The sequence below is a fragment of the Tenrec ecaudatus genome, chromosome 1 (assembly GCF_050624435.1).
Source record: "Tenrec ecaudatus isolate mTenEca1 chromosome 1, mTenEca1.hap1, whole genome shotgun sequence".
NCBI classification, from domain to species: domain Eukaryota; kingdom Metazoa; phylum Chordata; class Mammalia; order Afrosoricida; family Tenrecidae; genus Tenrec; species Tenrec ecaudatus.
In genome coordinates this window covers 94,695,688-94,713,269 of record NC_134530.1, presented here as the reverse complement: position 1 = coordinate 94,713,269, position 17,582 = coordinate 94,695,688, and the positions used below count along the sequence as shown (strand labels likewise).

Genomic DNA, 17,582 nt, shown 5'->3' with positions numbered 1-17,582 from the left:
AATGTATGTGCTGGTCCTTCATTTTAATGGCACTGACAATCCCCACACATGGGAGCTGAAATAAAAGGCTTTTGGAAAACCATTATACTGTCAACAAATTGTTCTTGGAACCAAAGACAGAGAAAACTGCCTATAAAGTTGTTAGGTTTTTGTTTTTTTCCCCATTAAGAACTATTTCCTTGAAAGACCTGGTACAGATCACCTGCATGCATGTGTAAATGTTTTACTGAACCGTGACCTGGCTGCTAGCAGACACAAAAATGGCCTTGAAGTAGCAACAAGAGCCATTGCTCTGACTACTAAGGAGTGTTGAATCAATATTTTGTAACTGACGGAATAGGGAGAGAAACTAAGTGGTGGAAACAATGAAACACCCGGCTACTCACCAGAAGGTTGATTGGCTCAAGTCTCCCCAGAGACACCTTGGAAGAAATCTCTGGTGATTTACTCCCAGAATCACAGCCACCGAAAATTCAGTGGACAGTTGAACTCCGCAAGACATGGTGGGGCCACCGAGAGTTGGAGTAGTCAACTCGGCGTCGATGGTGATGTGTTTGGGGTTTTCAGGGAGCTCGGCCCTATATACATTCATGATGTTTGCATTATTTATACTTTACCAATGTGGAAACAAGAGGTTTGGTGAGACTGAGTAACATGTCCAAGGTCGTACAATTACTGGGTAGGAGAGTCAGGATTTATGTAAAACTAAGCTTGACTCTTAATTGTTGCTGGGACCCAGGATTGACTGTCACTGTCTCAGCCAAAAACATAGCATGTTGACACAAGAAACTTAAGTTTATTCTGGGAGCAGGTGACAGAAGGCAACAGTGGGGTTCGCTGCTCCAAACTGCTTTGCAAATCCAGTGAAAAGCAAGCAAGTTATATACCCTAAACGGTGTGACCAAAAGCAGGACTTAGAGTTACCACAGGAAACAATACCCCAAGCCATGTGAGGAAACAGGTTTTGCAGCGGTCACAGGAAGCAATTATCTATGTAGACATTTTCCTATTTATCATTAGTTTAACATCTACCAGGCCACCAGACCCCAAAGCACCATGCTCCACTGCTTGCCTCAGTGGGGAATGCTTCCTTCCTCTCTTGACAGCCTTGCTTACTACATCCCGAAGGTAGAGGACCATCTCTGCTGATTCAGCTTATAAGGAACTTTTACTGCAAGGGAGGGGCTGATGTACGCTGCTACAGAAAGCTCCATTTTGGATTTCCAACCAGCAAGCTCTTTAAATTATGTTCATACTTCCAGTCTTTTGATTAACATCACACCACCTTTCACCACCCCCAGTCACAGAGGCTCTGGTCTCTCTAGGGGGTTTTGTCTTTTTCTAGCACACTCGGGCAGGAGCGGCTCCGCTCTTCAGGTTTGGAGCATCAAGTGGTCAGCCTCTTCATGGTCCGGTGTCCTGAGGCCAATTAGTGCATGAGAAAATAAGGAAGGTGAATGTGGATAGACACTCAAAGGATTTACCCCAGGCGGAATTTTCATTAAGCCGAAACTTTGACTAGAGACTTGTGGCTACTTGAAAGGAGGATACATTTCTTCATTCCCAAATGATTATCATTTCCCTATCAGTGAACTGTAAATTTACAGGACAATCTGAATTTTCAGCATAATTTCATGCATATTTTCAAGCTCAGCAGTTCATATTCAATTAGAATGTTTCATTGCAATTAGGAATGACTTCTATAGCATAACAAGTTACTTCACCACTTATATTAGGATGAAATTGAAGTTTTCTTAATTGTTTAAGCAGAAGAGTGGAATTTGAGTAATCTGTTTGTTTCCCCAATGAAAATGCCAGGCAAAGGTCAAGAAAGGTTTAGTTTGGAAGAATTGGGTTTTTAAACAACTCCCAGAGTACTGTTAGGCTGGGATGTTAAAGTAATTACCAAAGTTGAACTCATTGCTTTGTAATCAAGCCCCCATCAGCGTTTTCACACTTATATCCATGTTCACTCATTCACAGTCTTATGGTTCCTATAAAACATTTATTGGTTTTTATTGGACACTGGCTTATTTTAGCTTCATGCTCTTTCTCCTCCCACGCAACCTCAAGTAGTCAGGAACTGTTGGTGTGCCTCGTTGTGTTTGGTGGTAAGAGACAAAAAAGGTGCTCTCGTGTGGAGGACTTTATGGTCCTCCTGATTAGACGTGGCAATATAATAGCAATAAACTGTGAGGGAAGTGTATTTGGGGTTATCAAGAGGAAATGAATCCACCTCATCTCCCTATGGGTGTTTGGAGTCAAATATCCCATGGGGGTACGCCTGTAGACAAAATTAAATATGGATGATGATGAACCATCGCCATTGTTCTGGCCGGTTATGAATTAAATTTGAAGCTGAGAGAGTTCTAAGTTTGATTTTGTTCCTGAATCTCATTTGTGTTTATGAGACACGTCATTACATTTTCACAATTTAATTAGTGTTTTGCTTATGGAATAAGCCACTGCAATTTCATTTTGTATCTAATTTGGCGTAGTATTTTTTACTGCCTTCCCTTGGCTAAGAAAGCCTTATATTGAGTTTTCTTAGGGATAAATGAGAAATAAAATGACTGCAGCCTTTGACACACAAGGAAGGTATTTTGCCTGGTGCAGAGATGGTTTGAGAGCTAACACCAAAGTGCTCCTTGCTCACTAAGCACTTAGGCATTCATTAGGAAGAAATTGGTGTGAGCTGAATATCAAGGTGGACTTTTTAGAGGAAGTAGGGTTTGATTTTTCTTACGTACTAAGTGTAGTAAGTCATCATACCCGGTTCTGGGGGTGGTTCTTAGAGACATTGAATACAGAGATAGTTTAGGGGTTTGCTTTTGTTAACGATGGGAAGAAGCCGTAAATAATCCAACAGCTTCCAGAAGACCCTTAGTATTCTTTCAGAGATAGATTTTCAGTGTATTCACAAAGATTCCAGTGATAGTCACAAGTCCATTTGCCCGAAGCGTGGCAAAAAGGGATCACACTATGTCAGTGGCAGGATTGCAGGTTAGAGTTGGCTAGAGCGTCAGGTTTATTTCCACGATAGAACCATTAGAACTGTGCTTTCCCTCCATCACACGTGTTTTGTCAGTTAACGTGCACATTTATTTATGCCAGTTTTAGAGTGGGCACTTTGTGTTTTGGATATTTTATTTTTTGTATAGAGCTGTTTTTAAGTGAACAATTAGAGCCTAATTTTGGCCTTTGGAGATGCCTTACCTCCATTGGATGCCATTTCACATTCCAGCAGCAGAGCTTCTGTGTGTTTGGGAGGTGGGTGGCTGTGAGAGATTGAACTGACCCCTCCGAGATGTTTTGTAACCCTAACCGGTGTACCTGCTGATAGAATACGATTTGACAATAGAGTGTTCTTTGTGATAACTAGGCCATATCAATGCAGGGTGTGCTGTACACACCTTATCATTTTTGAGATCTAAAAAGAGCAGATCAGTTGTTCATTTCTACGTCTTCCTCGTTGTTGATTTTAATTCCCTAGGTGTTGTATGCTCCTTGGGAACTAGGGAATTAAAATCAACAATGGGGCCGATGTAGAGACCCTAGGGGTGTTGGAGCAACAGCATTCGGGCTAAGAGGAAGTACTAAGAGGCAGAAGAAGGGCGAGCATGATGGTGGGAAAGGAAGAAGGTAAAAGGAAACAAAGGCAAGGTCTAGGCACCGAAGCTGTGGATAGAGGCATAAACAATGGTGTGCACTTATGTAAATGTATTAATTCATAAAAATAGAGGTACTGACATAGGTACACATATTTATATGGCAATACATCGAGAAAGTGGACGGACTTTGGGCCTCTGCTCAAGCCCTCTCTCAATGCAAGAACACTTGGTTCTAACCACCTGGCATTCTGCGATGCTCACCCTCCCAGCATGATCACTGAAGAAAAAAAAATGGGTGCACAAGTAAATGTGAAGAAAGCTGAGGGTGCCCGGGTATCAAAAAATATAGCATCTGGCATCTTAAAGGCTTGAAGTTAAACAAGCAGCCATCTAGCAGAAAAGCAACAAGCCCACATGGAAGAAGCACACCAGCCTGTGCAATCATGAGGTGTCGACGGGATCAAGTAACAGGCACCAGAAGACCCAAAACAAACAAACAAAAAACCCCATATTTTTTAGAACAAGGGGTGTCGGAGCAGAGACCCCAAGCCCATCTGTAGACAGTGGGTCATCCCCTCACAGAAGGGTCACAAGGAGGGGGTGAGTCGACCAGGGTGCAGTAAAGCACTGGTGAAACATCATATTCCTCTGGTTCCTCGAGGCTTCCTCACCCCCCCCTCTATCGTGACCCCAGGCCTGCCTCTCATGGGGGGCTAGGCTGGAGCATGTGCACAGGGACAGATAAGAGCTCAGGACACTCCGAATCCAGGTCAGATAACCTCCTCAGGAACAGATTTGGGAGTAGCGATACCAGGATGTAGGGGAGAGGAGTCGGGGGAAGAAACCGCGGGTGAGGGGAGATAGCGGTCAGTGTAAAATATGAAAATGAAAATAATTCTAATTTATCAAGGGGTCATGAGGGTGGGAGTAGGTGAGAAAGGGAAAAAAGAGCTGATACCAAGAGCTCAAATAGAAAGTAAATGTTTAGAACAGTGGTTCTCAGCCTGTGGGTCGTGACCCCTTGGGGTTGAACAACCCTTTTACAGGGGTCGTCCAGTTCCTAACAGTAGCAAAATTACAGTTATGAAGTAGCAACGAAAATAATTTTATGCTTGGGCGTCACCACAACAGGAACTGTATTACAGGGTCACGGCCTTAGGAAGGTTGAGAACCACTGCTTTAGAAAATAACGATGGCAACATCCGTACAAATATGCTTGAATCAGTTGATATAGGGATTGTGATAAGAGGTGCAAGAGCTCCTGATAAAATGATCTTAGAAAAAGGCAACCGATCAGGCATAGAAGCATGTAGACACGAGTGGAAAGGCAGGCTCTGCGGAGATTCCCAAGGAGCCCAGCAGTGACAGGCTTGAGAGGCTGCGGGCCCTGAGTCTGGACTTCTGACTTAACTACAAATCTTGAAAGCATCATGGACGGCCAAACCGATCTGTCTTGGAAGAGGTCAAGCCAGAATGCTCCTTAGAGACAAGGATGGTGACTTCCTCTTTCCTGCTTTGGACATATTGTCAGGAGAGACCAGTCTCCCTGGAGAAGGACATCATGTTTGGTAAAGTGGTAGGGCAGCGAAAAAGAGGCAGGCCCTCAGTGAGATGGGCTGACAGTGGCTACAGCTGGGCTCAAGCACAGGAGTGGTTATGAAGACGTGCAGGACCGTGCGGTGTTTCATTCCTTTGTGTGCACGGTCACTCTGGGCTGAACCGACTCGATGGCACCTAACAACAGCTCTACTAGGAGACCATAAAAGAAGTGCAGTGGTTACGTGTTCAACTGCTAACCACAAGGTCTACAATTGGAGACCACCAGCCCCTCTGTAGGAGAGAAGAGGCTTTCTAGTCTCATAAAGAGTTACAGTCCCGAAAACTCACAGCATCAGTCCTGCCTTGTCCTATAGGGTGGCTGTGAATCGCATCTACTAAGTGGCAGTGAGTGAGCTTAAAGGAGCCCTTGTGGGCTACTCCTGGGGCTGCTAGCCACAAAGTCAGTGTCCAAACCCTCCAGTCAGATATCGGGAGGACCGGGAGGTTTTCTTCCCCCGTAGTGATTGACAGTCATGGAAACCCAAGGGCCAGTTCTCCTCTGGGGAACCCCACTTCTGAGAAAATGCGTTTGCTAAATCCACTCACTTGTGGTATGTGTTTAATAGCAGCACTAAGAAACCAAGGCCGTGATTATATGTTTTACGAAAGTTGGAGGTGTGATCGAGGTTGCATAATAACTCCCGATCTGTATCTCCCACGGCCATTTGCTGCCCCCCCCCCCCCGCCCCCTTCGTCCCACGTTCATTTGGGCCTGTCGGGCAGGGCTTTCTGAAGGAACCACCGAGTGTGAGAAGTACCTCAGTGTGGTTACAAGGGCGGCATTGTAACTAGGAGTCTCAGTGCTGTCACTTGACAATTTGCAATCATATTTCTTTTGTTCATTTGGATCTTTACTGGGTACATATATGGGCGCTATTTGGGGTTTGAGGGGGCCAGGGAGTGGAGTAGGGGTAGTCCCTGCTTTAATAGAGTGTCCATGGTAACAGACTGAGATAGAAGTATTTAATAAGTGATAGAAAGACAAGGAAACCAGAATGTGCATGCCGGGGAAGTGCTGATTTAAAGAAAATGACAGGGAAGGCTTCTTTATAAGGTATGTTTGTGCGGGTGTTAAACTGAATCAGATTAGAGAGCACTTTGTGTGGCTAAGGAGAGAGAAGAATCTAGGCTGAGGGTGTGTGTACCTTCCGGAAAAGGTTTATTCCAGGACAAGGTGGGCTGGACCTTGAAAGATGAAAATGGGAAACAAAAGATCCATCCAAGAGGAACTAGCAGCAAGAGCATGGGCACCACTGCCAAGACCAGGCTCACCAGTATGATTGGAAGGTGGAGACCAGTGCTGGAGACCATGGGAGAGTCTTTAGAGGGTCTGGTCCACACCTCTTATTTTACCAGGAGGAACCTGGAGCCCAGAGAGAGCTTAGGACTAGACCCTGCATCTCCCGACTCTCAAACCAGTGGTCTCTCACTGCCCACCTGCCTCACCCTACCTCCTCCTGAGTAACGACCCGTGCTAGGTGTTTACTCGGCAGGTATGACTGGTCCTTGTGACGTAGGTGGTACTCTGGAGAGAATTTAGGGCCAGAACACACAAGACCAGCAACCTCCAGTTCTGTCTGTAACCGCCGTAGGACTTTGAACAGCCCCTCTTTGCTCTTTTGCGTTTTGTCACAAGTAAAAGAAGATGTTGGCTCTGGGTCAGAGACTTCCCAGGGCTGAGACAGTCTCTGAAGAGTAAGAGGCGAGCTTCACGGTGTGGACAGGAGGCTGCCGTTCTTCCAGCCAGTGAGAGCTCAGCTCCTCCCTGATGCCCGTGAAACTCCAAACTCACCGCCATCGCGGCAACCCTGCTCATAGTGACCCTGTAGAATAGGCTAGAACTGCCCCCTGTGGTTTCCAAGACGAACTCTTTCCAAAAGTAGAAAGCTCCATCGTTCTCCTGTGGCTAGTAGTTTCAAACCGGTTCGCCTACCTACGCAAGATCACGATGGCAGCGGGGCTCTGGAAAGCAGTACTGATACACTCCCTGTGCGCATTTACTGGCTGCTTTTCTCACCCAGCATGGGCTTCAGAAGCCATTCTGTACAGGAATCTTCATGTTCTGAGTGGGAAAGTCTCTAACATGCATTGTTTAAATGACGCAGTAGGGTGCAAAACAGTTTTCTTCTTGTGGAAAACAGAAATCTATGAATATATCCAAGTTTACACACATTCGCTTAATATTTATTTAGTACTTAAAGCACTGAAGAATATACATGTAATTAGTAAAGTAACCATCAGGTTTGGGGTGGGTACTGGCAATGGGAGGGAGACTCTTCCCTACTTATCTCTCTATATTTTTGCTAGTAAAATCATGCACATGTATTTAAAAGTTCTCTTATGAAAGGAGAAATGAGAAAAAGGTAAAATTTTCTATAAAAGGTGACTTTTGCTCTGATGAATCTTAAAAACACCTAAGGTCGGTGGAGGGCAGTGGAGCCCTGGTGAAACAGTAGTCAACTGTTTGAGACTGCTGACGGAGCGCTAGTGGGTCAGACCCTGCAGCCACTCCTGGAGGAAGACAGGCTGGCTCCCTCCCTAAAGCCCTAGAGCAGTGTCACTGAGGCGGCGTGGACTCGGTGACAGGGCAGCGGAGACAAACCAATTTGTTTTCTTCTTTCATAGTTAATCCAGGATGCAATTTGAAGGCAATTCAGATCCAGTTTACCATTCTCCAATATCCATGCTCAGCTTAGTGAGCAGCAGCGCACACACTTCCCCCCTGCTAGGATGTTGCTGCTGCTGCTGGCAAGTTGGATGTAGCAGAATGAAACACTGCCCAGTCCTGCACCATCCTCCTAATTGTCCTTAGGGTTGAGCCCATTGCTGCAGCCCCTGTGCCAGTCCATCTTGTCGATGTCCTTCTGCAGAGACTGGTCTCTCCTGACAACATGGCCAGAGTACGTGAGACAAAGCCGCACCGTCGTTACCTCTAACTAGCATGCTGGCGTGTTCTTCCAACACAGATTTGTTTCTTCTTTTGGCAGACTCTGGTGCTTTCAGTGTTTCCCTCCAGGGCCACAATTCAAAAGCATCGATGATTCTCCGGTCTTCCTTATTCGGTATCCCACTTTCACATGTGTATGAGGCAGTGGAAAACACCATGGCTTGGGTTAGGCTCACCTTAGTCTTCAAAGTAACATTTTTTCTTTCCAGTACGCCAAGAGGTGGCGTGCAGCAGATTCACATTGCGTTGGGTATGCCCACTGCACAAGACCTCCGAGGACAGCAGCTTTAAAAGAGGACTGAAAAACCAGCTCCCCAAGGAGGCAGAAGTTGGGCAAAGCCACGGATGAGGCGGACACAGGCTTACACAGCTTTTCAGTAGAACGCAGAGATGAAAAGACAAAATTACCATTAAGAGTTGAAGGCAAGTTGCAGTGTATAACTCATCCCAGTGAGCACATAGACAAAGCCGTGGGCAACATCGTGAGAAACCAGACCGATGTGGTTATGTGTAGACACGTGCAAGTGTGTTGCACTCTTGGCAGCTTATTCTTAAGCTGCAAACACTAAAGTAGCAGTTCAAACCCAACAGCCGCTCTGAGGGAGAAAGATGAGACCGTCTGATTCCAATGATTTGCAGCCTAGAACATTCCCACTCTGTTGACGAGGGGGATTGATGTAGCACTTCAAAAACTAACCCTGGGAGACACCAGCCAGCTGTTTCCCAGCAGCTGCAGGTTTACATTGCCTCCAGCAACTCAACTGAGTCCCATTTTCTCCGCAATTTGGCTGAGCCCTGAAGGTTTTAAAAGCAGATGTCTTCCAACTTCACATCATCCTTGCTTTGTTTTCCTGTATCATGCATAAACAGGCTGGTTATTAATAAGAGCGACCCAGTTAAACCAGACCAAAGTGGAATAGATAAAGCATTTGACTCATGAAGTTTCAAAGCCCCAGTTAATGCAAAATGTGGTTAAACTTCTCACTGCTCTTTCCAAGAGGGGAGGTTTGTAGCACAAGGCAGTGATTCAGAGTCACGGGTGGAGTCTGGTTTTCTGGCAGCTCCGCAGCTAGGTGTTCTCATGTAGGGATGGAAAACAGACCCTTGCTGTCGACCTCACAAGGCCTGTACTGTGTGCACTGGTACCTTGTATAATGTCTCCTTTATATCACTGCTTGGATTACGTGGCTCAGATGAGTTTTACAGGAACATGGTGCCGCACAGATCGTGTAGCTGTGTGGATCTTTTATTAAGCATGTACTGACTGAAATGGGAGGGAAAAAAATTAGGGTGTTGGCTTAGCTGCTCCATAGCTATTAACCCTTTCTGAGTCACTATGGATTATGCGGAGCTTTGGCAGTGCTGTGGGTTAGGTGTAGGGCTGCCAAGCACGAGGTCCTCAATTCAGCTCCACCAGCCAGTCCTCAGGAGGAAGGTGAGGTTGTCGCTTCCATTTAGATACTGTCTTGCAAACCCTATAAAGGGCCACTAGGGCTCGGCAACAACTCGGGGCAGTGGGTTTCGTGTTGGTTTTCTGTGGCTCAGGCAGACTAATTCTCAGATTCTGAATCATTCCACCCCTACGGAGACAAAAGCACTCTGCTTTCTGAGTCTTGGTGTTGTAAGTTATAAATCCAAGTGGGTTGAACACATGGATCAGTTTGAACACATGGATCTTTTTCTTTCACCTGTATATTCCGTTTCACTGACAAAATAGCCACTCTTACCATTGAGGCCTTGCTTTTATTATTTTTTTCTTCTGGTTTTTCCTTCTTTAAAAACAATATTTTTATTGACATACCTTAGAAATTCCAATATATCCCTTCCCATACAGTTCTGTTGTTCAGTTCCATCGGGGTGGGGCTATACAGTCATCAAAGCTATCAACAACTGCCCCCCCCTACTTCCCGTACTCTCAGGGAACCCTTACTCCTGTCAGTGTCTCTGAGGGATCAGCTATCTTGACTACCATGCACCACAAACTAACAAACGCAAGTCTAACATGACCAATGAGGTTAGATCACGTGCAGACCATCATAGTAAGAGGAGGAGATCTTAAAGAACTAGAGGATGGTTCTGTGGGTCATCAGTGCCACACCGCACCCTGGATTTACCCTCCTTTCCATGAGCCCCCTTTAGAGGGACTGTCCAGTTGTCTTGCTGGCAGACTTTGGGTCTCCACTACATCAGTCCCCTTCATATCAATTTGGATGCATGATTTTTGAATTTCTGATACCTCTTCCCGTCGAAACCTCGTGATCACACAGACTGGTTTGCATCCAGGTGGGCTTTGTTGCTTCTCAGCTAGATGGCTGCTTGTTTAACTCCAGACCTTTAAGACCTTAGATGATACAGCTTTTGATAGCCAGCCACCATCGGCTTTCTTCCCCACATTTGCTTATGCACCCATTTTGTCAGGGACGTGGGTATCAAACTGGCACATTATTAGAACAAACCATTCTTGTACAGGAGTAAGATTTGAGTTGAGGCCCAAAGTCCATCTGTTTCCTTGTTGCAATTACATATATATATATATATATATATATATATATATATACACATTAAAAAGTATGCACATTTATATTTATATATATGTTTTTCCCCTCCTACCCCACTGTTAATCTTGCCTGTCATTCTCCTCAGTAATTCCTCTCAGAAACAATTTGATTGATCAAACACACCCAGAAAAGCTGCACTGTCCTCGTTCATTTTAGAACTCTTCCTGTTCCCCTGTACCCATCATTGTTGGTTCCCCGCTCACCTCCCTCCCTCCTCCCTGCCGGTGCTCTCCAGGAGCTGTACTCTTAAAAGCCCGTGCTGCGGTTGGTAAGGCTTTGTGTGTGGTTTGGCCATGATGCTGTCTGTGTTTTCACAGATATGGCAGAACCTGGTAGCAGAGGCAGTTAGGGTATTTGGGTTCTGACCCTCCCACCCCCACCTGAGTTAGGAGTGGGAGGCGGAGCAGAAACTGGCAGCTGGCTCTCATAGTGCAGGGGCTGGTGGACCCCCCCCCCCCCCCAGAACCTGGGACTCCAGGAACCCAGCCTGCCTTTCCCTGCATAGGAGAGGAACCTTGCAGGTCACATACGCTCCACAGACATTGTCTTCTGCGCCGCAAGTATTCCAGCACTGTACTTTCTGAGATAAGCATTCAATTATTTTTCTCACAAGTTTTTGGGAAGATAATTTTCAAAAGAGCATGGTATTCATCAGCTCTGTATCACAAGGTCCAGAGACTAAGTGGTTGGTTTATTTTTGCTTTCATAACAGGCAGGTTTCAAAATACGAAGACAGTGTGTCAATTGTACCTCAGATTGTATTTCGTATTCCTGATAGGTTGGTGACTCTTTGCTTAGCACGTCTTCCTGGGCGGGTAGCGGATAGATCAGTGGCTCAGTGTATAAAGGAAGTCCACTGTGTCCCTAGATTGACATTAGCTGAAATGAGGCCATTCCTGCCCCCACTTGCCTTATGGCACACACAGAGTAAAACTGCCCTAAAGGGTTTTCAAAGTTGTGACCTGGCAGAAATAGATGGTCAGGCCTGCCTTCAGGTACTGTCGGATCTTCAGCTCGTAGTAAATGCCTAACCCTTTGTGACCCCAGAGCTCTCCCTCCGGTCATGAGATTGTGCTCGTGTGCCATGGAGTTGCTTCTGCCTCGGAGTGACCCAGTCTGACAGCTGGAGCTGCTCCTGGCGCTATGGAAGCAGATTGCCACATCTTTTCCCTGGGGAGCAGTTGGCGGATTCAAGCTGCCAACCTTTTGCTTAGCAGCCACACACTTGTCTGCTGTGCCACTAAGGCTCCCGAGGAAACAGCAGGTGCACGCAACCACTGTCTAATGACTATGCCATGTTCTTTCACCACTGCGATGTGTGTGGCCTTGCGGGACCTCACTGCCAGCACCCGTGGCACCAGAGACTGAGCCCAGGCAGGCGTCCTTCGCATGTGCAGTCTGTAACAGCAGCTAGCGCACAGTGAGGATGGACCGTTTCCGGCCCCGGGCAGAGAGCCCTTCTGATTCTGTCCTGCACAGGCAGCTCCTTCTTTTCACAGTAGCTCTTCATCAGAATTCTCCCCAGCTGCAGACGCTTCATTTGGTTTTTCAGCATTTGTTTTTCCTGTTTAGCAAAGTACCCATTCACTGGGCCTTCTGGGTATCCTATTTGAGGAAAAAGGACAATTTGGCTACAAGTCTACATCCCGATGACAAGTGGTAGACGTCTAAAGGAATAATCTCTTCTGTATGTACGTTTTATGACCTATGAAGTATGCGCATTTGATGTTTCCAGTTGATCCTTTATGTGGAACTGCAAACGATTTAGAAGAGTCAGGTCAGTTTTGAAGAACAACTTTGGAAAATTTCTCCTACCTGATTTCAAGACTTCTTGGAAAGCTATCCAATAGGAGCCCTGCTGGCGAAGTGGGTTGTTCCCAATTGGGCTGCTAACCACATGGTCAGTAGTTTGAAGCTACCAGCTGCCCAAGGGAGAGAGATATGACTTTCTACTCCCATGAAGAGTCATAGTCTTGGACATCCACACAGGTGTTTCTGTAGGGTCACCGTGCGTCAGAGCTCACTCGGTGGCACTGAGTTTGGTGTTTTGCACTTTCCCAGAGCTGTAATACTCAAGACTGGTTTTGGATGAAGGGTAAATATTTAGACCAGTGACACAGGACAGAGAAACTAGGACTAGAAGCAGATTACTTAGGTTTTTTTTGTCAGAGATGCCAAGATAATTAATAGGAGAAAAAAATTTCAACTATAACAGTAAAAACCAAACTCACTGCCATCATTCATGCCAATGCTGACTCATGGCAACCCTAGGATGGGTGGAAGTACCCCTGTGAGTCCCTGAGACTGACTCTTTATGGGAGGAGAAAGCCCCATCCTGCCCCCCTCCCTGTCCCTCGAAGTCTTTCTGCAAGAAGCTGGTGGTAGTTCCCAGATGCTGACCTTTTGGAGCTCAGCCCAACTTGTAACCACGACACCACCGGGGCTCCTGAATCTTGTCCATGAAGGGTGTAAAAATAATTTGCCATCCATGCTACATAAGGAAAAAAGAACCTGATCCAATATGAGGGGGCATCAGCAAGTCTGTGGATAAATGGAGTTACAAGATGGTGGAAATTTTCTACCATCTTTTGGAGTTCACTCGTATACATATGTTAACTTGAAAAGGATGACAGGCCTAAGTGTAAGCACTAAAACTATACAGCTTCTAGAAGAAAGAAATCTTTGTGACCCTGAGTTAGGCACAGGTTTGTAGAAAAGCAAGATTATAAAAGACAAAATTGATCAATTGAGCTACCCCAACATTTCAGATAACTGCTTTTCAAAAGACACTGGTAGGTAAGCGGGACACATTATATAATGTGACGCTTACACTGGTATAACAAGTGCTCATGAACTCGAATCCAAAATACATACGGAACTTTTGCAACTCTTTTTTTTTGTTTTTTTTAAACATTTTATTAGGGACTCATACAACTCTTCTCACAATCCATACATATATATACTTCAATTGTATAAAGCACATCCATACATTCCCTGCCCAAATCATTCTCAAAGCATTTGCTCTCCACTTAAGCCCTCTGCATCAGCTCCTCTATTTTCCCCTCCCTCCCCACTCCCCCCTCCCTCATGTGCCCTTGGTAATTTATACATTGTTATTTTGTCATATCTTGCCCTATCCGGAGTCTCCCTTCTCCCCCTTCTCTGCCGTCCATCTCCCAGGGAGGAGGTCACATGTGGATCCTTGTAATCAGTTCCCCCTTTCCAACCCACTCACCCTCCACTCTCCCAGCATCGCCCCTCACACCCTTGGTCCTGAAGGTATCACCCACCCTGGATTCCCTGTGCCTCCAGCCCCATATGTATCAGTGTACAATCTCTGCCCTATCCAGCCCTGCAAGGTAGAATTCGGATCATGGTAGTTGGGGGTAGGAAGCATCCAGGATCTGGGGGATAGCTGTGTTCTTCATCGGTACTACCTCGCACCCTAATTAACCCATCTCCTCTCCTGAACCCCTCTATGAGGGGATCTCCATTGGCCGACACTTGGGCCTTGGGTCTCCACTCTGCACTTCCCCCTTCATTCACTATGGTGTGTATACACACACACACACACACACACACACATATATACATATCTATTTTTTTTTGCATGATGCCTTATACCTGGTCCCTTTGGCACCTCGTGATCACACTGGCTGGTGTGCTTCTTCCATGTGGGCTTTTTTGCTTCTGAGATAGATGGCTGCTTGTTCACCTTCAAGCCTTTAAGACCCAGACACTATCTCTTTTGATAGTTGGGCACCATCAGCTTTCTTCACCACATTTGCTTATGCACCCATTTGGCTTCAGCGGTCCTATCATGGAGGTGTGCAGCCAATTATAGGCTTTTTTGTTCTTTGGTGCCTGATAACTGATCCCTTCGGGACCACTTGATCACACAGGCTGGTGTGTTCTTCCATGTGGGCTTTGTTGCTTCTGAGCTAGATGGCCGCTTGTTTATCTTCAAGCCTTTGAGACCCCAGTCACTATGTCTTTTGATAGCCGGGCACCATCAGCTTTCTTCACCACATTTACTTGTTCACCCACTTTGGCTTCAGCAGTTGTGTCGGGAGAGTGAGCATCATAGAGTTCCAATTTAATAAAAGAAAGTATTCATGCATTGAGGGAGGGTTTGAGTAGAGGCCCAAGGTCCTTCTGCCACCTTAATACTTAACCTATAAATATAGACACATAGATCTATTTCCCCATCCTCCTATATATATTTGCATGTACATGTCTTTGTCTAGACCTCCATAAATGCCCTTTGACTCCTAGCTCTTTCCTCCATCTCCCTTGACTTTCCTCCTGCCCTACTACCATGCTTCGTCGCCACCTGGGCTACAGCTATACCCCTTCTCTACACAACCTTACCCTTGATCATTCCCCACCAGGCCTGCCACTCCCCCCTCACTACCATTTTGGGTCCCATGTTATTCCCTTGTCCCTGTGTTTGTTAACACCACTTCCTTACCCCCCCACCCCCCCACCCCAAGGTCCCCCGGAACTGTCGGTCCCGTTGTTTTTCCTCCAGATAGTTAATCACTTTTGCAACTCTTGTAAAAAAAATTTGCCCCCCAAATTAGACCACATACCTGACCAAAGAGGAAAGATTGATGACCAGAAGCATTGTGCTACATGAAAGCAGCCAGACGTAAATTAGCGCATGCTGTATAATTCCATATATATGGAATTCCTGAACAGGAAAAACCAAAGGAGACCAGAAGTTGCCTAGGGCTGGAAGTGGGAGGAATGCTGGCTGCAGAAGAGCAAAGAACGAAGCGCCACAGAGACGAGTCCTGTGAAGCTCAGAGGAAGAGCTCTTGATCTGGAAGTGCCTCACAGAGTTCCTGCTTGGAGTTTGGAGGGGACCTGGAGGCAGACATGCTTTCAGAGAGGGCTTTGCAGGCAAAGGGCAGCAAGTATCAGGCTGCGTGTAATATCCTAACCCCAGGAGCCGAGTCTTGCTGGAGCCTTGGAGCCAGGAGATTGGTGTTGTAGTGGTGTGACTAGGTTGGCAGAGAGCGAGAAAGGTGGAATGTTGCTCACATTTGTTTTATTAAATTCCCATTGCAAGAGAAACTACGTATATGAGAGAGACTGTCTCCCATGTGGATGACAGAGGAGATGCACGTTTTCTCCTTTCCTTTGGCTCACGTTTTCTCCTTTCCTTTGGCTTAAAAATAGAAATTCTTGCCTTCAGAACCAAGTGTTTTAAAACAATTCTTCCCATTTGTGAACAGACTTCCGCTGAATTTGTGTAACTAAGGACTTATTTGTTCATTCTGATTTTTAAGGAGAAAGTAGATTTTAATGTTTGGAAAAGCCTTGAATGCCAGCACTTTAATTGCCATCTGGGGAGAAAGGCCGAGACTAGCCACATGTTGTGCCTTCACACAAATGACTGGTTTCTTGGCACCAACCAGGAGCTGTAGAGAGCCTACCCCTACTACACTTAGAAAAGGAGAAGAGACACCTACTGAAACTGCTCACTGGCTCCAGCGATTAGTGTGGCATTCTTGGACCTCACTATCTTCAGTGATGCAGGGAATGTACGAGTGTGCATGATGGGGCAGATGCAGAGAAAGAAATTTGGCTAATGAATGCAACGGCTGACTTTGAAGGTTTGCTCTAAAATGGAATGCTTTCTTGTGATTTACAGGCATTGGACTTTGAAGGCTGGGCTGACAGCCTTTTTCTTCTGCAGTTCACCCTCTCCTGTGTGATGGGGTAAGTGTTTGCTGCCTTCTTAGCGAAATTGTGTTGCAGTGAGTACCCCTACCAAATGACTGGGACTGCGCAGAAACTGCTGTGGCCCACCACGTGTGCTGGACAGCTTTCCCATAAGACCAGTGAGATGCATGGGACCCTATGGGAGTATGACCCTGAAAAAGACGTGTAGGGAACTCTACTGAGGGGATGGGTGAGTTTTGCCATGCCAGTAGGCTTAAAAGAGGTGATTCTAGAGCACAGAGAGAGGAGACCCTAATAGCCGCCAAGAGAGAAGAGCTGGCAGTGGAGCATGAGAGACCAAGGCAAGACGGGTGTGGTGGGATGTACTGACCCTTAGAGCCAAGAGAAGGCCTCAGCAAGATGTGGCAGTGGCAGGATCCCAGCAGAGTCCAGCACAAAGGACTAGAAGCGGTCATATCAAGGCACTGCCTCCTGAGTTGGTCCTGCTTCTTCCTTAATAGACCACTTAGCTATAAGTACAGTTAATAATGAGTCCCGCGAGGCGTTGCCGTGAATTACCAGACCCATAACTGGGAGGAAGGGTAGGAGGGAGGGGGGGACTAGCTGATGTTAAAGGTGATGGAGTGGTAGCTCGGGGTGGAGAAGTGAGATATTTGGGACACAGGAACCAGCTTTGTGGCGATCCTTACAGAAGAGGCTGTTCATTTAGCGTAGTGGGATTCACCGCAGTGCTGTGGCCCACACTGACTGGAATGTGTGGTTTGGGAAAAAAGGTAAGGAGAACATTTTGGCTTCTGTTTGGATAAAAAACACCCATAGATTGAAGCAGCTATTATGTTCCAAGGCACAAGCTCTTCGTAGGAAGGTAGGCGTGGTTGGTCTAACGCCTAAGGACTTGGCTAGTTAGCTGCATGATAAGGAAGGGATGGTAGGAGCCCTTGTATGGAGTAGGTTACGCATGGGGCTGCTAACTAGAGGGTCATCAGGTCAAAGTCATGAGCCTGTCCTCAAGATTTACAGCCTCAGGCCTTTCTGTGGTTTAAGGGAATGAGTAGGAAGCATGCTCTGAAGCGCTTGGTAAAGTGGAGGAGCAGCAAAGAGAGGAGGCCCCCCAACAAGGACTGATACCATGGCTGCAGCAACGGGCTCGGCACAGGAGCCACCGTCAGGATGGCT

The 17,582-nt window shown here is 46.3% G+C and overlaps 1 protein-coding gene across 1 annotated transcript in view; it reads left to right on the top strand.

Annotated features, from left to right (window-relative positions):
• The window catches only part of SLC35D1 (solute carrier family 35 member D1), a 50,162-nt gene that overhangs the window by 12,354 nt on the left and 20,226 nt on the right, over nt 1–17,582 (top strand). The window contains exon 9 of the mRNA XM_075557269.1: nt 16,375–16,442. Within this exon, the coding sequence (XP_075413384.1) occupies nt 16,375–16,442 (68 nt within the window). The remainder of the gene's footprint in view (nt 1–16,374; nt 16,443–17,582) is intronic.